This window comes from Mauremys reevesii, linkage group 17 (assembly GCF_016161935.1).
Source record: "Mauremys reevesii isolate NIE-2019 linkage group 17, ASM1616193v1, whole genome shotgun sequence".
NCBI lineage: Eukaryota > Metazoa > Chordata > Testudines > Geoemydidae > Mauremys > Mauremys reevesii.
The window spans coordinates 16,264,821-16,292,781 of NC_052639.1; the positions used below are offsets into that span (position 1 = coordinate 16,264,821).

General features: G+C 50.2%; 1 protein-coding gene across 2 annotated transcripts; it reads right to left on the reverse strand.

Annotated features, from left to right (window-relative positions):
• Positions 1–27,458, reverse strand: LOC120384911 (E3 ubiquitin-protein ligase TRIM39-like). 2 transcript variants are annotated; one of them, XM_039504009.1, is made up of 7 exons: positions 27,384–27,458; positions 11,722–12,191; positions 9,512–9,607; positions 8,074–8,304; positions 6,844–6,866; positions 6,652–6,755; positions 1–1,508 (listed from the first exon to the last, which is right to left on the reverse strand). In XM_039504009.1, the coding sequence occupies exons 2-7, from the start codon at positions 12,142–12,144 to the stop codon at positions 943–945; spliced, it is 1,443 nt and encodes a 480-aa protein (XP_039359943.1). In that variant the 5' UTR covers positions 12,145–12,191; positions 27,384–27,458; the 3' UTR covers positions 1–942. The 2 variants fall into 2 exon arrangements, with proteins under 2 accessions (XP_039359943.1, XP_039359944.1); XM_039504010.1 differs by lacking the exon at positions 27,384–27,458 and adding an exon at positions 14,821–14,842.
• Between the last annotated feature and the right edge of the window lie 503 nt (positions 27,459–27,961).

The following is a 27,961-nucleotide window of genomic DNA, read 5'->3' on the forward strand; positions in this document are numbered from 1 at the left end:
CAGTGGGTGCTTAGCACTCGCTAATTTTTCCCTGTGGGTGCTCCAGCCCTGGAGCACTCGTGCAGTCTGTGCCTGTGCTCTGTCCTGATCCCCATCATCATGCTGGGACCTGGTTCCAGACAGAGACAATAAGGATGTGGGCCGGCAGGGAGCCGTGTGGCCCTGGTGGAGCAGACACGTGAGGAAATCTCCCCCGGACAGGAGATGCTGGGACATTCCCTCTCGCTCACTGGACCTGTGGTGCTCACTCAGCTACTGGATTTGGCTTTTCTCTGGGAGTTGGATAATGCAGTGAATGGCCCTGGGAATCTACTGACCCCCCTCCCCCTGCTGCACAGAGACAGCCCCCTACCCTGGATGGGGCCCTATCGGGGCAGATAAAGGGCTCGGTCACTCCGGTCACTGTGTGTAACGGGGGTGAATTCAGTTCAATGGGCCTCGGGCACATGCTGATGGGCTGCAGGGAAGCGGAGGCTGAGATGCCTAGTCAGGGGCAGCGACTTCATTCCCTAACCCTCCTGGTGCCCTGTGTGCGGATCCATCCTCCCAGCGCAGCAGGGCTCTGGCCTGGGGCTGAAGCAGGTCAGTGCCCTCCCCAGAGCCGCGGGACTCCCCCCATGGCTCTCTCCTTTCAGGTAGGAGCATTTCTCTGACTGTCATTCTCACTCATTGCACAAATCATTGTCTCTGAAATGCCTGTGGCGTGCGACCCACCTTCTCACTTTTAAAAGCCCAGGAGCCTGCACCTCCCTCTGACCCTGCATCCCCACTTCCAAGCAGCCTGCACCCCCCTGTGCCCGGTAGCCCTGCTCCCTCCACCCCTTCTCTGCTCTGTCCGCTCCCTGCGGCTCACAGGCCTGGGGCTGGGAACTGAGGGAGGGGGGGGTCAGGCAGGTGATGGCCTGGCGCTGGACTGGGAGGGGCCAGTCTCTGCTGAGGGTGTCACTGTACAGGCCAGAAATTCCCTCTGGCTTGAGCTGGGACTGGGCAGATTATCAGGGGAGCGACGTTTGTACCCCTAGCATTGTAACCAGGATAGAAGCAAGGACGGAGCGTCCCGGAGAAGGTGTCAGTGAAAGTGAAGAGATGGGACCTGTCAGTCACATTGTAAAATGAGACCTCGCCCGCCTCATAGTCCAGGAAAACCCCCACCCGGCTGGGGCTGATGCTCACGGGGAGGCGGGTTGGAGGGGAGGTCAGAGCCTTGTATTCCCTATCCCTCAGACACAATATCCAGTATCCATGTTTAGGTGCTGCTGTGACCTGCCCCCTCCTGCTCACAGATTCCCTACAAACCCCCAGAGCCCATTCAGTCTTGTCTCCCACCTCCACCTCCCAGTAACGCCGCCCGCCCGCGAACCCCCCAGCGCCCAGGACACAGGCAGAAGTTTCAAATCTCTCAGGGTTGTTGGGCAGATCCTGGCGTGTGTCTCCATGTCTCACACGTTTCCGATCCTCGGACAGGACAAGCCAGTGATTTGCCGTGTCTGGAGCCAGAGTCACGTCCACTGGGGAGAGAGTCACAGAGTCAGTGCTGGGGCAGGGGCTGGTCACCGGGATCAAAGGGAAATTAACCCACATCCCTGTTAATCGCTGAGTCGGGGGGGTGTTGCTCTTTAAGGGGAGTCAGGGCCCATCTGACTCTGGTGAGAGAATTAGAGAAGGGTGGTGGAGCAGGGAGAACATGAGGGAGGTGGTCAGTGGGAGGGGGTAGCAGGGGTAGGCACCAGAGGGGCGGGGTGGGGAGAGGAGGGTCACTCTGGGAGAGCAAAGGGGAGGGGAGGAGCCAATGGTAGTGAGGGGAGGGGCTAGCACAAGTGGGGAGAAGTGGGGGCTGAGGGGGTTGAGGGGAGCCGTGACCCTGGGCACAATAAGGGGCAGGCACCAGAGGAGGGAACAGGGAGGGGTGAGCACAGGAGAGGGAGCGGGGAGGACAGGAGGGATGGGCAGGCACGAGGGGGCCGAGGTAAGGGGTAGGCGCCAGGGGGACTCAGAGGGGCCAAGGAAATGGGCAGGCAGAAGGGGCAAGGAGAGGGATGGGCCCCTGAGGGGCAGAGGGAATTGGGGGAGGGGCAGGTGCCAGGGCAGGGGGTGCCAGGAGAGTGTGGGAGGAGGCGCAGGAGGAGAGGGGGAAAGAGGGAAGCGAGGTGGCGGGTGCCAGGGTGGCAGAGGGAGTAAGGGGACGGAGGAGGGACCAGGGAATGGGCAGGTACCGTGGGCTCCGAGGGGGTAGTGAGAGGATGACTGTGCATGATGGGTTCAGCAAAAGGCGATGAGGCAGGTGGGCAGCAGCAGGAGATGATGGAAGAGGGGGTCACTGATGGGGGCAGAGAGGGGATGCCAGGAGGGGTGGGTGCCCGGGGACCAGATGGGGGAAAGGGGAGAGGCAGGTGCTCAGCAAAAGCGGGCTCTGAGGGGAGGGGCGGGGTGGGGCAGTGCTATTTACTCTTTTACATAACACAAACACTAGCGGTCACCTGATTCAGTTAACAGGCAGCAGGTTTCAAACAAAAAACCAAGAGGAAATACTTCTTCACCCAGCGCCCAGTCAGCCTGTCGAGCAGGTTGCATTCAGCGTGTGTATGATTAAAGGATCCAAGACTAACGACCTTCTCGGTCACAGCATGGCAACTGTGATGGGCCTAGTGAGAGGTGGAAGAACTCAATGGAGGGTTGGTGAGACTGGCCTTTTAAAAGTAGATCCAGTACAAATCCACTTAAGAGACAATACTGAACCATACAGTGTATAAACGCCCTTACCTGAGAGACCTTGAAAGAGCTGCAGATTTAACTGAATTCAGAGGGCATCATTACCTGCTTGCTGTGGACTATTTTTCCAGATATTTACAAATAATGCACTTGAAAAACATAATGTTCTTGAGACTCTGAAGTGCACTTTTGCTTATGTTGATATTCCAGAACAACCAGTGACAGAGAATGGATGACTACTCACTGCAGCAGAATTTAAGTTATTCTAAACAAAATATTATTTTGATCAGTCCACAGAACCCACAAGCAATTGGAAAAGCTTACAGAGCTGTACAGATAGCCAAGAAAATCCTACAACAGGAAGATTCATTCCTTGCTTTTATGAGTTACCAATAGCAGTTACTGGATATAGTCCAGCACAAGTCCTGATGGGAAGAAAACTCAGAACTACTGATCCAGTGTAGGGGGTGGGAATCCCTATCTGCAACATGGCCAGACATGAGGAGAATAGCCAAATTAGATAAAAAGGAAAAATGAACTTATGAACCTTTTTCCATCAGACAACACTCAGGGAACTATCAGGTCAAATCCTCGTTGAAGGTGTTTGTGTCAAAATGGATGGAGAGCAAGGATGGGAAACCTCAGCTATAGTAAAGAAAAAGAATTCAGTGCCTGGATTGTATATGATTGAGACAGACAGAACCAATCAACATTTTGTTCCTCAAAAAGAACAATCAACAGAACAAACTCTCCAGATGGTGGCTGAAGAGCTGGAGGAAGGCTGAAGGATTCTAGACCGATCAGCAAGTTGTTGCTAATGGACAGCCAAATGACCAAGTTGTCACACATTCAGGTTGTGTAATAAGAAAACCGGTGCGATTCAGAGACACTTAACAAACTGATCTGTACTGAACTTCAGAGACAGGGTGATATGTCAATATTACACATGTAGGAATGTAGAACTTAAAGGAGGAAATGTAATAGAATGATACTGTTCAGCCAGTAGGTGTCACTGTGTGTAAGATACTTTATTTAAAGGAACCTGGCCACACCCGGCAAAGCACTAAAGGATCCTGCACTGAACACACCTGGTGAGTATCTGGCTCAGAAGGAAGCTCTGTAACAGACCATATCTGCTACAGGAGCATGACACCAGTGGTGAAAGCAAAGGATTTGACTTACAAAGAATACAAGTTGCCCTGAACTATGACATGCTGGAAACTATCAGGGAGTTTGTCCACTGCAGGAGCTACCTAGAAGATTGGGGAACAGAACTTCTGGGCCCTTCATGCTTCCCTGACAAGAATAAAAATATGGCCAAGGCCCTTGTAGATTTCCTTGTGGCAACAGGGCAGGAAGTACGCCCTGGGTGCAGAACACAACCAAGCGTTAGCCATGGTCAAGCCAACGTTTGGGTACAGCTTGGCTTTAGGCCGATGAGGAAGGTATAGCATAGGGCCTGGCCCTTTACGGAGAGTCAGGGACCAGCCTACCTGTGGCAGTTGTCTGAAAAGGAGAACCAGCCAAACCAGCCCCACCTGGAAGTAATTAAACCTCAAGGTGGCTGGCTGGCAGCTAAAGAGCCTGTTATGGGTTACCCGGGCTCCACTGACAGCGAATCATAGAGACTGGAAGCTGCTGAGGGGAGGAGCTCCCAGGAAAACTCAAAAGAGCAAGAAGCCTGGAGCCCGGAAGTTGTGCCCTTAGAGCAGGGTTCTCACAACACAGTGTTTTGGTGGCCTGAAAGTGTGGCCACCAGCTCTTGCTGTTGGCCACACAGACACTTTTTCCTAAAATATTTAATTAGCTTTAGGAGAAACAAATAAATATGCACATGTACATGTCCAATCATAACTTATGTAGGGTTTTCTTGCCGTGCGAGGGCCGGGTCTCGGGGGGGAAAGGGGCAGTGTGAGGCCCGGGCTGTGGGGGGAAGGGGCGGTGCGCGGGCGGGGCCTTGGGGGGAAGGGGCGGTGCGAGGGCTGGGTCTCGAGGGGAAGGGGGAGGTGAGGGCCGAGCCGTGGGGGGAAGGGTCGGGGTGAGGGCTGGGTCTCAGGGGAAGGGTCGGGGTGAGAGCCGAGCCGTGGGAGAGGCGGGGTGAGGCCAGACGGGGAGAAGGGGCGGTGTGAGGGCCGGGTCTCGGGGGAAGGGGTGAGGTGAGGGCCGAGCTGTGGGGGGAAGGGTCGGTGTGAGGGCGGGGTCTCAGGGGAAAGGGGCGAGGTGAGGGCCAGACGGGGAGAAGGGGCGAGGTGAGGGCCGGTTCTCGGGGAAGGGGTGGTGTGAGGGCCGGGGTGAGGGGAGAAGGGGCGGTGTGAGGCCAGACGGGGAGAAGGGGCGGTGTGAGGGCCGGGTCTCGGGGGATGGGGGGCGGTGAGGGCCGAGCTGTGGGGGGAAGGGTCGGTGTGAGGGCTGGGTCTCAGGGGAATGGGGCGAGGTGAGGGCCAGACGGGGAGAAGGGGCGGTGTGAGGGCCGGGTCTCGGGGAAGGGGCGAGGTGAGGGCCAGTTCTCGGGGGGGAAGGGGCGAGGTGAGGGCCAGTTCTCGGGGGGGAAAGGTTGGTGTGAGGGCCGGGGTGAGGGGAGAAGGGGCGGTGTGAGGGCCGGGGTGAGGGGAGAAGGGGCGGTGTGAGGGCCAGACGGGGAGAAGGGGCGGTGTGAGGGCCGGGTCTCGGGGGGGAAGGGGCGGTGTGAGGGCCGGGCTGTGGGGAGAAGGGGTGGGGTGGAGGCCAAAGGAGAAGGGTGACACAGGGTGCAGGGCCAGTGTCTGGACACTGGTGGCTGCCCCATTTTTAGGGGCCTGCCACAACTCCTGCCCAGAACCCAGCCAGGCCCAGAGCCCAGTGGGCAGAGCCCGTGCTGGGATGGGGGACGGTGAGGGGAAAGGCAGCAGGGATGTGCCAGCTCCTGCCAGGCACAGAGGGGAAGCTGCTTCCCCTGCGGCAGGGGGTTTTGGCTCTCTGCAGCCCTGAGATCCTGGGCACCAACTACATCCCTTCAGTCAGGCAGGAGAGACAACCCCCTTCATCTGCTATGAGGAAGTGGTGCTCAGCGGGGAGACCCCCCTCCCTGACGGGAGCAGCTCCCCTCGGGGGAGCCCAGTAAAAGTGAGGGGTTCTTGGGGGAGAGTTGGTGTCCCTGCCGCCTCTTTGGGCAGCAGAGGATCAGGCTCTTGGGGTGAGATTTTCAGACGTGCTCCGTGTTCTCCTGCCTCTATCCTCAGGGCACATACGGGGGATTTCAGGTCTTTCCAGAGGCAGATTTTGTACCAGTGTCACCATGTCAGTTGGGGGATGAAGTCTGACTGATGGAGCTGAAAAGTAGAACCCCAGTGTGAACAGTTACACTGGTATACAGGTGCCTTACACCGGTTCAGCCTCGTCCCCTTATGCACAACTGTACCAGGAGAAAGTGGGGCAACACTAGCATACAGACAAGCCCTAGGGCATGGATATTCATGGGACACAGTCTGGCTAGTGCTGAGACCTCTTGGAAAGCCCAACCTGAATATCTAAAGACGCTGCACTCCGAGCACATAAGCAGCCACCAGGAGTCATCTCCTCATGCAGCCGAACAGCTGAGCAGCAGGAGAGAGTGGCACAGGCAGACCTTCTGTTCCTCCTCCTTCAGCCCAGAGATCTCAGAGGGGCGGTAGAGCCTTTCCAAAACAGGCCCCACCCCACCTCGTTCCACAGAGGCCCCAAGGGGAAGGGGTCTGCCCTGGTGAAAAGTGGACAAGCCACGCCCATCCACTTGCAAAAAGTGGGAGAGCCATGATGACCCCCTGGCCCTCGCTGTTCCGGCACCACTGACTCATCCGCCTTGTCTGTTGCCATGCCAGGCTCCCAGTCCAATGTGGTCCTCACCATTTGTCCCCATCCACAACACAAGTCAATTCTGTTCTCCACCCACATGCAAAGCAAACCCATCCCAGGAGCTTCACTCACCGGTGAATCTCTCCAGAATTCCCCTCATGTCAAGGCAGATTTTATACCCGCTCTTCAGGGCAGGAGAAACGGCTTCTGGTGGCTGGAGTTTCACATGCTCACTCCTGTGAAGAAAAGGTCCCCACATCACTCGGCTGCTCTGCACACACATGGCTCACGGGCTCAGAAGGAGAAAAGGAAATGGGAACAGACCTGATCAATGTGCTTTTCACACCCTGAAAGGAGACAGAGACAGGGAGCTGGGTTAACACCACATGCGAAAACACCGAGTGACTTTCCATTCTCTACCACATTGAATCCACAACATTTAGCACGTCAGGGCAGCGGCTTCTGTGCAGGAGAAGTTCCACAAGTTCCACAAGTTCCACAAGTTGACTGTGCGCTGCGTGTTCTTCTTCACGCAGTGCACAGTCAACTTGTGGAACTCCTTACCTGAGGAGGTTGTGAAGGCTAGGACTATAATAATGTTTAAAGGGGACTGGATAAATTCATGGTGGCTAAGTCCATAAATGGCTATTAGCCAGGATGGGTAAGAATGGTGTCCCTAGCCTCTGTTCGTCAGAGGATGGAGATGGATGGCAGGAGAGAGATCACTTGATCATTGCCTGTTAGGGTCACTCCCTCAGGGGCACCTGGCATTGGCCACTGTCGGTAGACAGATACTGGGCTAGATGGACCTTTGGTCTGACCCAGTACGGCCTTTCTTATGTTCTTATGGACACTCGGCAGCGATCACCGATTTCAGGTGCCCCGTCGTCCTGGCTCTGACTCTCAGAGGAGCTCAGTGTCATGTGACAATGACACAGACTTGGGGGGATGTGATGCTCTGCGAACACTGAACAAGGAGCTTTGTTGGGACCAGGAAAGCAGCAGAATCCCTAATGCACCTCTCTGTCCCTCCCCTTCCCTGCAGAGCTGCCACCCAGCTGTGCCCAGCCTCCCGCTCCTGGTTTCCTGTTGCAGATCTCAGGAGATGGTGCATGGATCCTCACTCTAGAGGGGCTGGAGCCAGGGGTGCTGGGGGTACTGCTGTACTCCCTGCCTTGAAGTGGTCTCCATTTTATACAGGGTTTACAGTTTGGTTAAATGGCTTTCAGTATCCCCACTATGCAAATTGTTCCAGCCCCCCTGCCTCACTCTGAGCAGCTGCAGCTCCCATTGCTTCAGCTGGAGTGTGGGTGCTCAGCCCGTCCCAATATCAACAGAGCCTTGTGTGCATACAAAATCTGTGTGCGCATCGGAGCCACAATCCACAAGCGTGGTTCATGTCGGCTCTGACAGGGCCTGGGCTTCTGTTCATGTCGGGAAACTGTCCAAACAGGCACTGGAAATAGGATTGGTCACTAATTCCTGGGATCCGGTCACTGACCGGAGAGTTTAGTGCTGCAGGATGGATGATGGGGAGCTTGTTAACAGTCTCACCTGCAGCAGCTCAGCGGCCGGTTGCTGACACTTCTCCTCTAGCTCTGTGATGCCATTGATCAGTGCAGCACTCTGCTCTGAGAGCTTTGTGATATTGTCCTGTAGTCTCTGCAGAGTCTCTCTCTCCTCCTCCGCCAGCCTCCGCAGGAGCAGCTGCTCTTCCTCACTCAGAAGCTGGTGCAGCGTCTTAAATTCACGTGTGATCGACCGTCTCCAATTCTCCACTTTGCCCTTTAGTAGAAAATGGAGCGGGAAGAAAGCCCCCCAGCCAGAGCTGCGCTGAGTCTGCCTCACAGATCAGAGCTGGTCATGGGGTGTACAGATCATGAACCCAGAGGAGACTTTAGAGTCATGGATCATGGTAAAGGATCTGAAAAATGTTCGTCTGGCAGAATGTAACGGGGTCACACTTCCCACCTCTGCCTCAGTGTGCCCACCCCAACCCCTCTCCTGCACTGTGCGCAGGGGGTCTGAGTGGCAGGAGGGAGGGCTGTGTCTCTGCTCCCGTAGATCGTGGTGCCCTTGCTGGATTGGGGACAGGCAGTGCCACCCTTGGTGACCCCTTGAACAGTGAAGCAGGGGTGGGAGCATCTGGCCTCTCCCTGACCCAGTGGAAAGGAGGATCTGGGACCCAGGGGCTAGGTGGAGGGAGGGATCGCGGGAGGACAGGGGTCAGCACATGCAGATGGTGGTACATGAGTGGGATACTGGCCAGCACAAAGAAGTGATGGCACATGGGAGGGGGAAGAGAGGCCAGCACATGGGGTAGGGTCCAAGGGTGAGGGGCAGCACATGGTGGCAGTGTGACAGGAGGGAATTGGGCAAGGACCGACAACGCTCTCTTTGCACAGCCAGGAAGCTGGAAATCTCCCTGCTACACAGGCTGAGGGACCAGATTGTCGAGCAAAAATCTACATAGCTCTGATTGGCTGCCCTTCACCGTCAGACAGGGAAAGACAGCTAATCAGAGGGGATTTCTCTGCAAACTTGGCATGTTCCCTGCCTGCCCTTCACAAGGGTCTGAAACCCCCACAGCTCTGGGGGCAGGTCTGGCTGCATGAGAGTGAGTGGGTCTGTGTGTACAGGATGGGGCGGGGGGGATGATCTGGGGTGGGTGCAGTGTGGGATGGATCAAGGTGGGACGTGTATAATATGTGTGGGTGGGTCCAGAGACAGTGGCTGTGAAGTGAGTGGAGACTAGGGGTATGGAGAGCCCTGGGGTGGGTTTGTGCTGCTGCACCCATGGGCCAAGAATTGCCCTCCCAGGGTTGCTGCACTGGGATCCCCACCAGAGACATTTCCTGCCTCTGGTACCATGGCACCATCCTGGGGAAAACAGCCAGAGCAGGATAACACCTCAGCCTGCATCTTTACGGCCCCTTATCCCTGGAAACGCTGCAGGGGAAGGGCTCAGGGAAAGATAAACCCAGACACCCACCTGCCACTCCACGGATTTCTTCTCCTCTTCGGATGTCAGCGCCAGGGCCTCCTCCAGCTCCATCAGCAGCGTGCCCAGGGCTTCCTGGAGTTTCACCTGCAGGAGCATCGTGTGCCACAAACAGCCATTAGTCTGCCTGTCTGATGGGTGGGTACGGGAGGAGGCAGGGCCAGACAGTACGGGAACTGTTGGCCCCTTACTAAAACTGAATGGGGATTTTTGGCTGGGCATCTTCCAGTAGCAAGAGAAATGGAAAGAGCTGGTGAGAAATCAGGACCCTGCGCCTGGCAGTCCCCAGGGGCAATAGAGAGGCCAACGCTCCAGGTCAGTCCTATTGACAGGGCAAGTAGTGACCCCCTGATCCTGGGAGAGGGGTGATGAACCCCACAGGACACCCTGAACCCAGGACGGGGGAGTGAACCCTGCAGCCCCCCTGAACCCAGGACGGGGGAGTGAACCCTGCAGCCCCCCTGAACCCAGGACGGGGGAGTGAACCCTGCAGCCCCCCTGGACTTGGGAGAGGGGAGTGAACCCTGCAGCCCCCCTGAACCCAGGATGGGGGAGTGAACCCTGCAGCCCCCCTGGACTTGGGAGAGGGGAGTGAACCCTGCAGCCCCCCTGAACCCAGGATGGGGGAGTGAACCCTGCAGCCCCCCTGGACTTGGGAGAGGGGAGTGAACCCTGCAGCCCCCCTGAACCCAGGATGGGGGAGTGAACACTGCAGCCCCCGCTGAACCTGGCAGTGGAGAATGAACCCATTAGCAACCTCCTGATCCTTGGCTGTGAGGACTGAATCCCGCAGTTTCCCTGACCCCAGGATGGGGGAGTGAACCCTGCAGCTGCCCAGATCCTGGGAAGGGGCATGAACCCCTCAGCATTTTAAGTCCCTCTTCAGGTAACTGTGCCCCTAGTTTGTTTGTCTGTTGCTGTCTGAGTCCCGTTGGACCGTGGCTGGTTGAGAGCTGTGTGACTAGCCTGCAAAGCAGGGGGATTCAACTCCCATCAGCCCCCTCCCCTCTTCACCCCCCCCCTTCTGGGTAAGGAGGGGCCCTGCACCAGGCGCTGGCTGGGCTCTGTGGGAAGCTGCGGCTGGATGTGAGCCAAAGCTACCGAGAAGCCAGATGCACAGAGGAACCCCCAGGCTCACGGAGCTGCATGTGGAATAGGGTGTGAGATCCGGGCCTAACAGCTGGGTGCACGTCTGTGTGAGGCTCATGGGGCAGCAGCAGGAGCTGGGCAGGAGCCAGGGCAGAAGGGCCCCAATGAGAGACACTAAGTGAGTCTGGCCTTGAATCCCACAAGTTCCTGTTTGCTTGAATAGTGAGTGGGCACCTCAGGCACTAGGGCTGAAGAGCCTAGACGGCCCCAGGGACCCAGACAGGAACTGCTATTGCTCACCTAGAACTGTAGCTCTGCAAGCCTCTGTACCCGGAGTAACTGCAATCTGCCCCCTTCGCCAAGCCTGGCAAACACCCTTCCCCTCGTGTCTGACGGGCTGCGGGACCCCCCAGGGCTAGCAGCTACGGGGCCTGGCTGCCGAAGCACCTGCAGTGCTTGCCCTGGAGTCAGGGTTCAGGTCACACTCCTGCACCCTGGGGGTTTGGTGCACTCCAGCACTGATCCCAGCGGATGGAGAACAGGTCTCCCACTGATCCCGGCGGACGGAGAACAGGACTCCCACTGATCCCGGCGGACGGAGAACAGGACTCCCACTGATCCCGGCGGACGGAGAACAGGACTCCCACTGATCCCGGCGGACGGAGAACAGGACTCCCACTGATCCCGGCGGACGGAGAACAGGACTCCCACTGACCCCGGCGGACGGAGAACAGGTCTCCCACTGACCCCGGCGGACGGAGAACAGGTCTCCTACTGACCCAGCGGACGGAGAACAGGTCTCCCACTGACCCGGCGGACGGAGAACAGGTCTCACACTGACCCCGGCGGACGGAGAACAGGTCTCCCACTGACCCCGGCGGACGGAGAACAGGTCTCCCACTGACCCCGGCGGACGGAGAACAGGTCTCCCACTGACCCCGGCGGACGGAGAACAGGTCTCCCACTGACCCCGGCGGACGGAGAACAGGACTCCCACTGATCCCGGCGGACGGAGAACAGGTCTCCTACTGATCCCAGCAGACATCTCTGGGCAGGAGCACAGCAGGTCCCTAAAGGAGCTGAATGAACCCAGAGCAGTAGTAATTCCCCACCTTGTAATCGTGGGCGGCCTCCTCAATGGGGAGCACAGTGTGAACTCGGTGATCCCGGGACTCCCTGCAAACCACACAAATGGCTTCTCCATCCTCCTCACAGAAGAGTTTGAGTTTTTCCTGGTGTCGCTTACACAGATTCTCCTGTCCTTTCCCTGGCTTTAACCTCAGTTGTTTGATGTTGTCTACAATATTGGCCAGCTTCCTGTTGGACCGGAATTTCCCTCTCTCAAATGGCATTCGGCACTCAGGACAGGGGAACTTAGTGCCGGATTCAGGCTTCCCGTGCTCACAGTACTGGGTGATGCAGGCTCGGCAGAAGTTGTGCCCACAGTCTATGGTCACCGGCTCTGCCAGATACTCCAGGCAGATGGAACAAGTGGCTTCTTCTTCCATTTTCCGTGATGGAGTTGTTGAGGCCATTGCAGTTGGACTCTGGGTTTTATTTCTCTGTCTTTTGCTCAGGTAGCCTGCAAGAGAATATAAATAAATTGAAGGAGCTACCCAGCAGGACAGGGAGTCATGGTAAAGGGATGTAGCAGGACGGGAGAGATTTTGAGGGGTATATTACTGATCTTACTGAGGCTGTGATCCCTAAGCCTCTTAGCACCCATCAACCCTTAACCAGGGGGTGGGGCTACTCAGGGAGACCAGGGCTTTAAAAAGCCCGCTCCTAAGCGACCAGAGGAGGTAGCGAACAGGAGCGGCTACCAGGGGAGTTTACAGGGGAAGTGTGAGTGGGGGCTAGAATTCAATATTCGTTAAACTTAAAAACCCCAAACACCCCCTTGATATAAACAAAACAACAACAGAGGAACCAGCTGCAGGAGTAAAAAGACAAATTAGGCAGGAGTCCAGCAGCAGAGTGGAGACTATCCAGTTTATTGCACCCAAGGCAGCATGTATGATTATCTGCCCTATCGGCGGGTGGTGTGTGTGTGTGTTCATTTGGTGCAAGGAGCTCCTGGCCCTCAGAGACCATGTACGGGCTTTGAAGACCAGGGTGGCTGAGCTGGCGGAGCTGAGGGAGACAGAGAGGTTCACAGATGAGACTTTCAAAGACACAGAACAGTCCCACCCCGGTCTGACAGCCTCTGTGCTGCTGGGGAGGATGAAAGTCTCAGGGAAGGAAAACATCAAACTGGAGCAGAGGGAAACAATCCCATAGTTGGGACCCTCCTTCCAGATGATGTTGTGGTGTTCTCTCGCACTGAGGTTACCCCTCCGGGCAAGGGAACGCCAGTTATTGGGAAGAGACAGGATTAGTAAGGGGCAATTCAATCATTAGAAACGTAGAGAGCTGGGTTTGCGATGACCGGGAGAACTGCATGGTGACATGCCTGTCTGGTGCGAAGGTTGCAGATCTCTCAAGACATCTAGGATGGTGATAGTGACTGTGAAATGCTCAGGGACAATAGAGAGGCTATTAAAATAAAAAAACTCAATAATAATGGGGGATTTCAATTATCCCCATATTGACTGGGTACGTCACCTCAGGATGGGATACAGAGATATAGTTTCTTGACACCTTAAATGACTGCTTCTTGGAGCAGCTGGTGCTGGAATCCACCAAAGGAGAGGCAATTCTTTATTTGGTCTTAAGTGGAGCACAGGATCAGGTCCAAGAGGTGAATATAGCTGGACCACTTGGTAATAGTGACCATAATATAATTAAATGTAACATCCCTGTGGTGGGGAAAACACCACAGCAGCCCAACACTGTAGTACTTCATTTCATAAAGGGGAACTACATGAAAATGAGGAGGTTAGTTCAACAGAAATAAAAGGGTACAACCCCAAAAGTGAAATCCCTGCAAGCTGCATGGAAACTTTTTAAAGACAGCATAATAGATGCTCAACTTGAATGTATACCCCAAATTAAAAAGCATAGTAAGAGAACCAGAAAAGAGCCATCGTGGCTAAACAACAAAGTAAAAGAAGCAGGGAGAGGCAAAAAGACATCCTTTAAAAAGTAAAAGTTAAATCCTAGTGATGAAAATAGAAAGGATCACAAACACTGACAAATGAAATGTAAAAATATAATTAGGAAGGCCAAAAAATAATGTGAAGAACAGTTAGCCAAAGACTCAAAAAGTAATAGCAAATATTTTTTTTAAGTACATCAGAAGCAGGAAGCCTGATAAACATCCAGTGGGGCCACTGGACGATTGATGTGCTAAAGGAGCACTCAAGGATGATAAGTCCATTGCAGAGAAACTAAATGAATTTTTTTCATCGGTCTTCACGGCTGTGGATGTGAGGTAGACTCCCAAACCTGAGCCATTCTTTTTAGGTGATCGATCTGAGGAACTGTCCCAGATTCAGGTGTCATTAAAGGAGGTTTTGGAACAAATTGATAAATTCAACAGCAGTAAGTCACCAGGACCAGATGGGATTCACCGCAGAGTTCTGAAGGAACCCAAATGTGAAATTGCAGAACTACTTACTGTAGTCTGTAACCTATCATTTAGGTGCCCATAGCGGTGCCACTGATCTGGAGATATATATTGTCATCAAGTTTGAAATAGTTTTGTGTGAGGATAAAGGCACAGAGCTCAGCAACCAGTTGTGCTTTGGCATCATCAGAGATACTGTTCCTGACAGCCAAGCACTGAGGTACAACCGCATCTTCTCCAACCCCTCAGACAGAGACCAACACCTACAAAATCTCCACCAAGCATTCTCAAGACTACAGTACCCGCACGAGGAAATAAGGAGACAGATCAACAGAGCCAGATGTGTACCCAGAAACCTCCTACTGCAAGACAAACCCAAGAAAGAAACCAACAGGACTCCACTGGCCATCACATACAGTCCCCAGCTCAAACCCCTCCAACGCATCATCAGGGATCTACAACCCATCCTGGACAATGATCCCACACTTTCACAGGCCTTGGGTGGCAGGCCAGTCCTCGCCCACAGACAACCTGCCAACCTGAAGCATATTCTCACCAGTAACTGCACACCGCACCATAGTAACTCTAGCTCAGGAACCAACCCATGCAACAAACCTCGATGCCAACTCTGCCCACATATCTACACCAGCAACACCATCACAGGATCTAACCAGATCAGCCACACCATCACCGGTTCATTCACCTGCACGTCCACCAATGTAATATATGCCATCATATGCCAGCAATGCCCCTCTGCTATGTACATCGGCCAAACTGGACAGTCCCTATGGAAAAGGATAAATGGACACAAATCAGATATTAGGAATGGCAATATACAAAAACCTGTAGGAGACACTTCAACCTCCCTGGCTACACAATAGCAGATTTAAAGGTAGCCATCCTGCAGCAAAAAAACTTCAGGACCAGACTTCAAAGAGAAACTGCCGAACTCCAGTTCATCTGCAAATTTGACACCATCCGCTCAGGATTAAACAAAGACTGTGAATGGCTTGCCAACTACAAAAGCAGTTTCTCCTCCCTTGGTGTTCACACCTCAACTGCTAGAAGAGGGCCTCATCCTCCCTGATCAAACTACCCTTGTTATCTCCAACCTGATTCTTGCTTCCATATATATACCTGCCCCTGGAAATTTCCACTACATGCATCCGACGAAGTAGGTATTCACCCACGAAAGCTCATGCTCCAGTACATCTGTTAGTCTATAAGGTGCAACAGGACTCTTTGCTGCTTTTACAGGTCCAGACTAACACGGCTACCCCTCTGATACTTTGTCAGGGAGTTTCCTTGGTTTTTTTAACAGAAAGAGAAATGCTGTTGGCAGTAGTTAGAGGTCATTTAGTCAGTTGTAATTTTCATGTTGTCATTTAGGCATGGCAGTGGCGAGGTAATGATGCTTATACCTAGCTATTTTCAGTGCTAGATCTGAGAGAGAAACATCACCCTCCCCATTGTGCAGATAGGCAAAGTGAGCCTTAGAGACATACAATGATTTTGGCCAAAGTCGCCCCCAGAAGGCCAGTGGCAGAGCCAGAAACAGAGCCCAGGAGTTCTCAGTCCCAGGCAACTATTCTCTCCAGTGGGCCATGTTAAATCCTTGGGGCAGCCGGTGTCGGAAGCAATCACTTGAGGCCAGAGAGCAGGCAGCTAACCAAAACCTCCATTTTATTTACAGATATACAGAGAGCTCACTCAGCCGGTTGAAACCGGTTGAGCTGACCCATAATAATCTAACTCAGTTGCCATAGGAACAAAAACCATGACAACCAAATACACAACAGGCCACACCAATGCCATGTGCTGCCTAACTGGGCTGCTTCCCCCATACACTTTGTTGTAGTGGAACGGGATAACGGCCAGGCTCTGAGATATTTGTGGTGTTCAGGTGAGAGAAATCTCAGACTTGGGTAGCCACCTGTCCGGATTTATCCGGACATTCTGGTTTTTTTGCTTCTGTGCCTGGGTGCCGTTTAGCGTTGCCAGATGCCCAGTTTTCAGGGACCTGGCAACTCTTAATGGCACCCCAACCAAAAGTCCGATTACTGCAGGGCAGGGTATGGCACCAGATCATTTACCCACCCAGCCTTTGCTCAGCTGGGGTCACCTCCTACCTGCAGGCAGGCTCCTTGAGACAATTCAATATGTGATGGGGGAGGAGGAGAGAGGAGTGATCAATGGGGGCAGGGCCTTCGGGGGAGAGGTGGAGCAGGGGTGGGGTCATGGGAGAGAGGTGGATAGGGGAGCAGGGCTTGGGGAAGAGGCAGGGGGGTGGGACCTTGGGAGTCCAGTTACCAGCAATTAAAAAGTTAGCAGTGTCAAAGTTAGACTCAGGACTCACAGTTTGTCAGACCACTCTGTTTTATTAGCACAGCGCTTCTGCTAATAACACCCAGATAATGTGAGCCCCATGCAAGACACAAACTATCTTATTTATACAGATAAAAGGATGAGAACTTAACAAGATAACAAAGGGAGCAGAATCAGATAAGTTTACCTGGGCTAGGCATGCATATTTTATTCCCTTACTAACTACTACCCATCTTCTGTTAATGTTTTGCCATTAGCACCATTGTTTATGCCTAATGTTTCTTTTCCTGGCACCTGTATTTCAACATTTCTTATTTCTGCTTAAAGGTACATACAACATTTCTTTAATCCATTCTTATTTTTACGATATAATTTATTCTACTTTCACAATCCCTCCTTTTGGTCAAGCTTACGCCATGACCAAAATTTTACTGGGTTTTACATATTAACCGTTTTTTTATCTCTTTGTTCATTAGCAATATTTAAAATTATTGTATTAGCACTCTGTTCTGGGGCAGTTACCTGAGTAGCATGCCTTACACAATTTTGGGTACAACAGGAGACTAACTGAAAACATACAAAAATTATTAGGATTCCAAACAGGATAGTCAGGGCTTCCTGAAACAACCAGTTTCCTATGCCAGAGAAATTGAACAGGTTACTTAGCCACTTCCATAAAGAACTCGGCTCTTCATGGGGAAGATATGCGATTTGTTCTAAGTGGCTAGCGTGATCTATTACCTCATTGGTATCGTCAGGTATAAACACACAACATTGTTTTCCAATGAGAGCACAGGTCCCTCCTTTGGCCGCCAGCACTATGTACAATGCCTGACGGTTTTTGGAGGGCCACCTGTCGGACCGCCCCTGTTTCTTTGGCCAGGGCTCTTAAAACTTTCTCCAGTTTTATTTGCCATTATTTTAACTACTTCTTTTAACCTCAGGAGCCTTTTTGCCCGGTGTATTACTCCCCCAAGTGGGTTAAAGGAACTGCCAATAGTCTCTTCCCAGGTGTCATTACTGTTCCATATTGTATTAAACGGACGAGGTCCTCCAGTGAGGTCTGGGGAATTGAGTGGGATAGCCAGGACAGGAACATCAGTTTGACAGTGGGCTGGGATGTGGCTGCAGACCCAGCATTTAGAAATATTAAGGGTCTGAGCTATCCACACTTGCTGCTGGATAAAAGAATTGTCATTGTGGACTCCCCACACCGTCAGACACCAGCAGCCGAGGAACAGGCACCACATGTTGGAGGCAGGGCCCTTCTGGTTCTGACAACCTCAACTGAGGGAACTGTAGTCACAGTTTTATGTCCACCAGGCAGCAGGCGCTAGGCTCACTACTGCTTTTTCTTGGGCCTTGCTTTAGGTAGTCGTCTGCTTCTGGCAACCCTTTCGAGAACGTAGATTGTAAGGTATTGCAGGCTGTTCCTCTACGTCATCTTCTGGAGTCAAAATTGACTCTGCGTGGTCCTGAGGTGATGATTGGTTCGCTGGGGGTGGTGCATTCTTACACGGCAAAGCATGTATTCATGCTGCGGATGCCAGACAGTTTAACAGCCGTCTGGGTAGTAAGGAGTGCCTGATGATTCTTTGATACTCTTTAAGTCTTTTTGCTTCTTTCCTTGACTCTGGCTATAACAATGGCCTTCACACCTTATCTTTTCCTGATGCATTCATTCCTCATTCACACAAACAGATTGAGAATACAAACAGTAGTATTTTATATCGAGCAAAAGGCATTGCAAATTAAACCTTGCTAAGTTTTACAATGAATAACCAAGACAATTTACATTGAGACACAGGCCTTCAATGTTTCTCTAATTTACTTAACATAGACACAATAGAGAATCCTGTAAATTTGTAAGTGTAGCCAAGCCCTTAGAGAGGGCCCAATTTGTAATGCATATGGGAAAACAGAATTTTATAGTCCCAGAGGGTCATTTCTTTCTGCTATTCAAAAAGGGTGGCTAGCAGGATGAAATCAAATTATACATTATAAAGTCCAGCTCCTAAATCAAATTATACATTATAAAGTCCAGCTCCTACATATCCCCCTTTTGACACTAAGATTATCAATCGCCAGTGTCACTTCTTATGTAGTAAAATACTGGGAGGTGATTTGGGCCTGTGGCTTTAGCTTTGCATACATTTGTTTTATTTACCAGCATATTTTAAACATTTTAATTAAACACATACAATTTAAAACCAAAAACAATTAGGGGTAGTAACATTAGTATGCCAGTAGTTGTGGGAGACCATCCAGATAATATGAATGGTTCTGTTTCCCACATTGTTTTGTTTGTTTGTTTTTAGGAACTATGTTACCTTTTTAAACAGATAATGGGTAACTGTTTGTCATTCAATGCCAAGACTGATAGAGAACTCAGCTAAATCAGTGCTTACAGTAAGCTGAGACTTTTTGGTTGTGGCAAATAGTAAATGTGATTATTGGTAAACACAGTACTTACATTACATGTACATTTGTCTACTGGTGGGTTGCTAACACTTTTATCCTTTTAAAACACTTCTTTCCAAGAATTAACACACACATTGCCCGTTATACAATACTTTGGTCTAATTATTAATTTTATCCCACATACAGGATCCTAGTGAGGTGTCTTTACTACAGGGCTTTGGAGCAACAGGCATGGATAAGCATACCCACTTTTGAGGAGTCCACTTGGTACAACCTCTAGTGTCCAATAGTTTCCCTTCCTCCCAGCCCACTGGCTTGAGGTCTGAGGTAGCCAGAAGGATCCCAGGTGCAATCTGTGGAGTGGGCTAACTTTCCATATCTTTGCTTCCAGAGCCTGTTGGTGTGCAATTTTAACAACAATTTCTTCACTTAACAAATTTTGTCTTACCGTACTGGAGACATACTGCATCCAGTTATATTGATAGGTATTAAACAATCATCTTTTCCTTTGATTTAACAGATGCATCAAAACCTTAATATTTTCTGATATTACCCAAAACATCTTATGTTCTAAATATCTGCATTTCAGGACATTCCATAGCTATCACAGGATGTTTTTTTTTAACTTTCATTTCTGATTTTCTAAAAGAAAAAAAACATTTTTCTACCCCTTTCAGGGTGGCATTGATTGTCGCTTAAAAGATTCCTTTCTTTTACAAATACCCTGGCTGATTGCAGGCAAAACAGAGGAATTACCCCCATATTTTCCTGTGGTTTTTTTGTTCTATAGGCAGGCCAGGTTTTAATGGGTTCTACTTTTTAAGAGTTATGGGAAAAGTATTCCACTGTTTAGTTATTAAATTCATGAGGTGGTGGACCTCAAGTTTTTCCTCTTATATAGCAGACCAAGTTTGTAATGTTTTTCCTGCTGTGTTAAGTTTTAAGTTTATTCACAGGTAATAGCTGAGAAGCATCATTACCATATTACCTTCAAGGATTTTTCCAAAAATCATACACACTATACGTTGTTACAGGGGTACTTACTAACATTAAATTTATTTCAATGTTTAATATTAACAGTAACATTTAGCATCAAATCTCTTAAAGGGATCTTGTTATACCATGTCTTTTATTTAGGCAATTTCTTTTGTGCTGGCAGTTTTCACCTTCCTTTATCAGTTAGGTAATTTGCATCAACATAGGCTTGGCTTTTGGATTCAAAGCCATCAGCAGAGCTCAGAGACTCTGTCTTAAAAGGGACACAATCAACTTCCACCAGAGTTTTGATTTCTTTCCACTTTCAACTCCTGCTTACAAAACACACAGAGATCTGAAAAAGAAAACAGTCTATTGCGGCTCCTTTTTGGAGCCCTAATAGGATTTTAATTCAGTAGCATATTTAATTTGTATTTCTTTTACCCCTTTTTACAATATACACTGCACATGTCCTAGGGAAAAAGCACATTCCTTCTATACTACAACTTTTTTTTTTTTAAACATTAGCCATATCAATTTTTACATACGATGTAACTGTTTTTTTTTTCTTACAGAGTTTTCATGTACCCTTATCAAAAGTGACAGTCTGATTACACAGAGCCATTTTAAGGCTCAGTGTTTTTAACATTGCTTCTTTTTTTGTTTTGTGCACCTCACCTCTGCTGTTGCTTCAGAGGGGCACTGTTAAAAATTTTTTTTTTTATTCTTTCACTACAGCTCTTATCTGCTATTGTTACAAAAAAACAACAACAACAACCAACCAAACAAAAAGACTCCAGAATCTCTCCCTATTCTCCTGATTTTGACTGCCCTATTGCAGCCATGACTTGGTTTTTATTTAAAAAAACATTTTAAATTTTATAAAGAATCAAGTTACCCCTTAAGGGTTAAATGCTAAATCCCAAAGCCAAACAACACTAATTACCTGTGTCTTGCAAAAAGGTCTGTCAGTTTTGCAACTTTGAATTAAGAGTCAAATGAATTTTTAGTGGCATTAAAAACAAAAACAAAACCAATTTATCTTACACCTACAAAACAGGAGTTTTACAAACCAGATGTGCTGGTTTAGCTTCTTAGAACTTTACATATTTTGACAGACAAATAGATACATACACATTTTCTATTCCTTTACACTGCTTTGTTTTTACATAGCTCTCTATATATTTGGATTATTTACAGGCATTCTTTTGGAAAAGGGCCCATTTTCCCTTCAGAATAGCTGCAAAGAAACCAAGAATTCTCTCTCTTTAACATGGTCCTTTTTAACATTTTCACAAAGTTTAACTGCTTAATTCTCTCCAGCCTCTGTAGAGTTAACTTTTCACTCTTTCCTTAAATCACTCGTTTATCTCCCAAAATAACACCTTTTGTCACCTCAGATTTCACCATTTTAAGTATTGTTCCAGGGGTTCATGCCTGCACTTACTGCTTTTCTTACTGCCAACACTATGCCCTTAGGGCTTCCAACCTGTTTTTCAGGGTTTTTTTTGTTTTTTTTTATCTGTTGCTTGCCTGCTTTTCTGGGCCCGATCCTGCTTTTTGTCCTTTTTACAATGAGATGGGAGTATTAAGGGGGTTGGATCGATCCGGGGTGGGTTTTTGAGAACGGGGTAAAGGGGAGCGCTCGGTCTGGTGGTGGGAGAGGAGGCTTTTAATAAACCTTTCAACTTATTATTTTAATATTTGAGAGAGGCGAGTTTTTTTTTTATTTTGTCCAGCTACGATTTGCCTCTTCCCACCACTGAATGAAACAATTAACCTCTTCTTTAGCCAATTTAGTTTTAGGTTGGCCGAGTTTGTCATTTAAGACGTCCACTCGGTCTTGTTCCAAGATTTTAACAGTGGCCACTGAGTTTTGGGATCCCCCTGAGTTAGCCTAGACCATTTTTCCAGAAATTTACAGGAGTCCGGACCCTTCTTACAGGAGTCTGGACCCATCCTAAATATATAAAATGAGCCGGCGTTCGTTTAGGGAACTGTCCTGACTTAGACGTCTGGTTACCCATACAGGAGGACTTCACACACCAATCGCACAAGAAGGAAATTCGGGTTCGTCAGAGCAACACACAAAAGGAGCCCACAGGCTACTGCCTCAATCGCCCTTGCTTTCACACCAAGGCTTTTACCCAAAGTGTGGTGCGGCTGCGATTGTGCAGATTCCACTCACTCAGACCGCGGGGACAGGAACCCCTTGGTCGGCCGATCCCCGGACGGAGATGGCACCCAGACTCAAACACTCCACAGTAGGACGGATAGACACAGAGACAGGACAGTCCTCAGTCCGGACAAAACACAGAAATAATTACCTGACCAGATTCCTGATGTCAGATCCCGGGATCCCTACCAGAACAGAGTGGGAACCAACAGGTTCAATGGCGTAGACTTCACTGTGGTCGTGCACCTTTCCGTTCTGGTGGAGGACCGCTCGGGCCAAATGCCCAGGTGCCGGCTTCCACAGTCGTCCTACAAAAACAGTCAGGAATCACACAGCCCCAGTGAAGACGGTTGCCATCTCTGTGGAACCTCCAAATTGTCAAAGTTAGACTCAGGACTCACACTTTGTCAGACCACTCTGTTTTATTAGCACAGCGCTTCTGCTAATAACACCCATATAATGTGAGCCCCATGCAAGACACAAACTATCTTATTTATACAGATAAAAGGATGAGAACTTAACAAGATAACAAAGGGAGCAGAATCAGATAAGTTTACCTGGGCTAGGCATGCATATTTTATTTCCTTACTAACTACTACCCATCTTCTGTTAATGTTTTGCCATTAGCACCATTGTTTATGCCTAATGTTTCTTTTCCTGGCACCTGTATTTCAACATTTCTTATTTCTGCTTAAAGGTACATACAACATTTCTTTAATCCATTCTTATTTTTACGATATAATTTATTCTACTTTCACAGCAGCCCTATCTCAGACATGGTCCACGTCCCAATAACCTGACAGCTTTAGTATGAGCTGGTTACAGGGACTTTAGCATGTGAGAGAAGGCCTATGTCTCTCTCTCTCTCCATCCCCCATAATCCGCCGCAACATCAAGCCGGGAAGACAGGATACTAGGCTGAACGGACCAGTGCTCTGACCCATTATGGCCGTTTTTATGTCCTCATTTAATTCTTTGAGTACTGGGTTTTAAAAAGCCTAAGCTGCCCTGGCTGGAATAATTATCTTTATTATTTTTAATGACAAATTGTGATTTATTTAAAACCGTACAATTAAATAATAGTATCCTTCTAGAACGTAAAGTTAGTTTTTTCTCACGTTAGCAATGCCAGTTTTGAAAAAAATTAGCTAAACAAACACATAATATTAGACATTGTGCAGCTGAAGGTTGCTTATTTTCAAATTGTATTTTAGCTATATCTGTAAAACAATAAATTTTGTATGAACATAAATGCAGTTCCAAGTATGATACTTAGAGTAAAGATGGAGTCAAATGTTAATGAATCACAAACATGATTGCAATTGGTAAACATGAATGCAAAATAATTAGAAAAATAAATTCCCTTTCTTAATAAAGGAGATAAATAACCTTAATTGCATATGTTAAAATTAAATAAATATGTTTTGAATGGCGTGAAAAATAATTGACTAAAATAGAGAAGATAATGGCGGTAACACCAAGTTTGTCTGTTAAGTCATCAGATTTTGAGCAGATTTTATTATCTCTACTAAAGATATCATTCAAAATATCAAACCTGTGTTTCTGATATCTGTGTTAAAGCTCCAGAACTGATACCTCAAGGCTTGGGATTGGGAATATCTTGCTGTATTTTCTCCTGATTGTTCTAAATTTATATAAACTCTAAGTTTGGCTTTCATTTGAGTTTGTATCCCTAGAGCTTTCAGGTGCCTAAGTAGCCCCTGGAATCACAGGGAAAGTTGCATCCCACCCTCAAAATCTGAAATGGCCCCTGGTGAGCCAGGATTGGCCGAGGGCTGTGGGAGGGCCACAGGCTCTGGCAAGAGGAAGCCCCCGTGAGACAACCTGCCTTGAGCCACTTGCTGAGCACCAGGCAGCACAAGCCACAGCAGCTCCTGCCTGACCTTCCTGGGCTGGAGACCCCGGTGGCCCTTGGTGCTACCCCAGACCTGAGGCCTTTATTTAGAGCGTTTGCTCCAGGGAGACACTGACCTTTTCCCTGTGGAGCCACGTGTAACATTACAAACATCACAATGTCCAACCAGTAGCAGTTACTGCCATCCAGGCGGGATGTTTCCTGTACATCACAATTTGCTACCCCCAATTTCCCCATCCCCTGGCCCTTGGGTCGAAGTCTTGATAGATGTGGGCACTCTCATCGCAACTTGCTACTCTTGCAAAACTGCTGTTTTACATTTGGGCATAAATAAAACAAGATTCTAATTCGATATCATTTTCTTATCTAGAAAAAAATTGTTTATTTGTGTCCAAATGTAAAACAGAGATTTCACATGAGTAGCAAATTGTGAGGGGAGAGGCCACCCTCCATTTCAGATTGTTACCCCGGGTCCAGGTCGGGGTAGCAAGTTGTGAGATGGAGAATCCTCTTCTGTCACAAGCTGCTACCCCTGGACCACAGGATGGGCAACCCAGGAAATCAGTGAATGCTGAAGTCATATGATCACAAAGAATAAACTTGTGCTATTAAACCCCTCCCCCCCCAAAAAACCCTCAGTATTAAAAATAGTAAATGACAAAGTCACACTAAATAGACAGCAAGTGTTATAAGAGTAAAAAAACTGTTTAAAAGTAACTAATAAGTTTGAGTGAAAGTGCAATTACAGGAGGAATCAGATTCAGGCAACGAGAACAGCAGATAATACAGAGTTATGAACAGCTGCAAGACCATTTGCAGACACATCCCTCAGCTGGAAACTGGCAAGGAATTCTTGCAAATACCAAAACCTCCCATGAAAATTTTGATTTCTTTTAGGATGGGGAGTGTTTGTGTGCATGCATGTGTGTGTGTGTGTGTGTGTTTGCATGCATAGGACTGTGAGTGCTGTGGCAAACCCAGGACAAATAGCTACCAAGGGAGGGGTAGTAATTAGTCCCAGAGGGGTTAAAAGGCCTCTCCCTATCCAGTGGGGAGAGATAGCCAAGGAGAAATTAGGTTCAGCTGGAACAGGGGTTACCAGGGAACTAATTAGGTTCAGCTGGCCCCAATTGTGGGAGACCTTTTTAAACCCTTCCTGGCAGGGGAGGGGGAGGGGGAGGGGGAGGGGAGTGAGAAGCTGCCAGTGAGTAGGTGTAGCAAAACTCTACTTTCTTCCAGCAAGGAAGACTGCACTCTGTCCCCAGAAGGGGAGAAAAAACAGCAGGGGACTGACTGAGAAAAGAATCAGTCAGACCCTGCGTGACCAGTCAGACCCTGTCTCCAAGGCAAAAAGGGACTGAGCCAGCCAAGGAGAAGCAGGTACTTTGCCACAGTGCACACAGATGGGTATGTGAACAGGTGTGTGCATGACTGTATGTGTGTTTGTGCACATGGGTGGGTGTATGCTTGTACATGCATGTGAGTGTGTGTGTAAAATATTTCAGTGACTGAAGTCTCCTTCAGAAGCTGATCACACCATTTTAGGAAGGGACAAGCAGCCTTGTCCAGACATTTGTCTGCCTGGTACCTGCCCAGCTCCAGGTAGGGACTGCTGAGATGTTCTCCTGCCAGGGAAAAAGGCCCTGCTCTGGTAACTTTTATCCCTGCTTTTCCCCCTTCCGTTCCTGAGGTATCTCCTCTTCCCTGTCTTCTGGTGACAAAATAAAACCACCTCCAATGAGGGGCAGTAACGTCACTGCTGACAGAGTGCCTGCTGCTGAGGAAGCAGTGTCCACACCGATGCTTTTCATCATTAAAACTTTTGTTGTTCAGGGAGATGTTTTTTCACAACTCTGAGAGACAAAAGTTTTAAGGACAAAGTGCAGTGTGGACATAGCTGGAGTGTCTACAGCCCAGCGGGGTGGGAGGGAGGTATTCCTGAACGTGAGGAGAAGAGTATAACTAGGGGACAGCGATGTCATCACTTCGCCTGCCTCTCCTCCCCCATCTCTACACAAGGAAGCAAAATTGTGAGGAAGACAAAGAAAGTCCATTGAGACTATGGGAGGAGCAGGTGCTAACTACACCTCATTCCAGTTACAAGAACTGCTAGATTAGGAATTAACTTGTCAGGGCCGGCTCTAGACCCCAGCGCGCCAAGCGTGCGTGTGGGGTGGCATTTTGCTGGCAGGGTGGCAGGCGGCTCGGGTGGACCTCCCGCAGGCATGCCTGCAGAAGCTCCACCGGAGCCGCAGACCAGCTGCAAGAGGTCCCATGGAGTTGCGGGACCGGCGCCCGGCAGCATGCCCCCTGCAGCGTGCTGCCCTGCTTGGGGCGGCCAAATTCTTAGAGCCGCCCCTGTAGCTTGTGATTTTATATTTTATTGCCTTTTCCTTTTGTAACCAACTCTGATCTCCTATGCCAATGCTACCTAATCACTTACAATCTATCTTTCTATAGTTAAGAAATCTGCTTTATATTTAACTTAAACCAGTGTGGCTGTGGCTGAAGTGTTTGGGGAATCTACTCAGGTTACAAAGGCAGCAGCCACCTTCACCACCAGCCCGGAGTCCCCCCGCCCCCGAGCTTTCACTGAAACTCAGACTTGGTCATTAAAAGTAACTCACTCCAAGGGGGGACTTTCTCCAGTGCCTGGAACCAGCCCCGAGGGCAGCCCCGGACTCTGCCCACACCTGCTCCTGAGCGCAGACTCCAGGTGAGGGGAGAGACCTGGGGGAAAGGGCTGGGGACAGGCAGGGAAGTGACTCTGCACCAGCAGCCTCTGCTCCCAGGGGGCTGCGAGTCCCAGAGCTGCTGCCCTCCTGCCCGCCCCGCCCAGACTCTGCTTCCCCCAGCGCCTGCAGGAGCCGAGCCAGCTCCAGGAGAGTGACCGCCCTGGGCCTGGGCCAGGGACCGAGTCTCCCAGCCCTAGGGGCAGGAGGGAGACAGGGGAGAGACTGGGAGGGGCAGCAGAAGCAGTAAGTGGGGAGGGAGGTTCCCAGATCTGCCCAGCTCCATGGGTGATGCAATGAGGGACGGGAGGTTTCCAGTCCCTCTGTGCAGATGCCCCAGGCATGAGAAGGTTTGGGGAGCTCCTTCCCTAGAGGGGACCTCAGCCCTGGTACCTCCTTCTCCACATACCCCTCGCCCTGGGGAGACAAACCCTGGTGGCCCCAAACAAGCCCTGAGCCACGCGCAGCCCCCAGTTACTGATGGGCCCTGCCAAGCTGCTGTCCTACCCTGGCCCTGGGGGCTGGTGAGCCCAGCTGTCCCCCTCCCTGCCCCAGAGCAGAGCTCTCCCCACTCCGGGGTGTGCAGGCAGCAGTGGGATCCCCCAGCAGCCCTGGCCAAGCTGCACGGAGACAAATCGCTCTGTATCCTGGGTAGAGTCAGAGACACACGGGGCCTGAATTGGTCTGCCTGGGGCTGGGGCTCTGTCCCGACTCAGGGCCTGATTGAAGAGCTGGTGGGGGTGGGGCCAGTCAGTCCTTACCCTCCGTCTCTGGGCTCGGTGTCTCCCCAGGCTCTGGCTGTCCCTGGGAGCTGGCAGACCCCTGGGCTTCCCCTGAGCTCGGTGCCTCTCTGCGCTCCCTGGAGTGAGCCCTGTGTTATATCTGCACCCAAAGGCACCACCCACTCTTGGGCCTGGGGAGAGACCCCCCCTTCCCTGGCCCTGTTAGGGTGTGTCCTCCCTCACCTCACTCTAAGTGAGGAGCTGCTGCAGACTTGTCAGGCAGCTGCATCCAGTTCACTTGCTCTGATTCTCCTACTCACACCCACGTGAACCAGGAGTAGCAGGTTTAGTTTCACTTCCTTATTCCCATAAAAGCACTGCCAGCTGCCTCCTGCTGCAGACTGAGCTGAGAATAGGCCCATCTAGGTCAAATTACAAAGGAGGAATATAAACAAATGACTCACGCATGTAGCGACAAAATTTGAAAGGCAAAACGAGATCAAACCTGCTAGAGACATAGAGGGTAACAAGAAAACACTCTACCCTAGGTGCTGAGTGCATGGGGCTGACTGAGGCAGGGGCTCCGCACCTACCAGAGGTCGAGCTCCCCCCTCCCC

Excerpts from the sequence above, each read along its gene's own strand:
- LOC120384911 (XM_039504009.1), bottom strand. The coding sequence starts at position 12,144 with ATGGCCTCAACAACTCCATCACGGAAAATGGAAGAAGAAGCCACTTGT. Across the intron at positions 9,608-11,721 it reads AGGCCGCCCACGATTACAAG|GTGAAACTCCAGGAAGCCCT; the intron begins GTGGGGAATTAC and ends ATGCTCCTGCAG. Across the intron at positions 1,509-6,651 it reads AATTCTGGAGAGATTCACCG|TGGACGTGACTCTGGCTCCA; the intron begins GTGAGTGAAGCT and ends CTCTCTCCCCAG.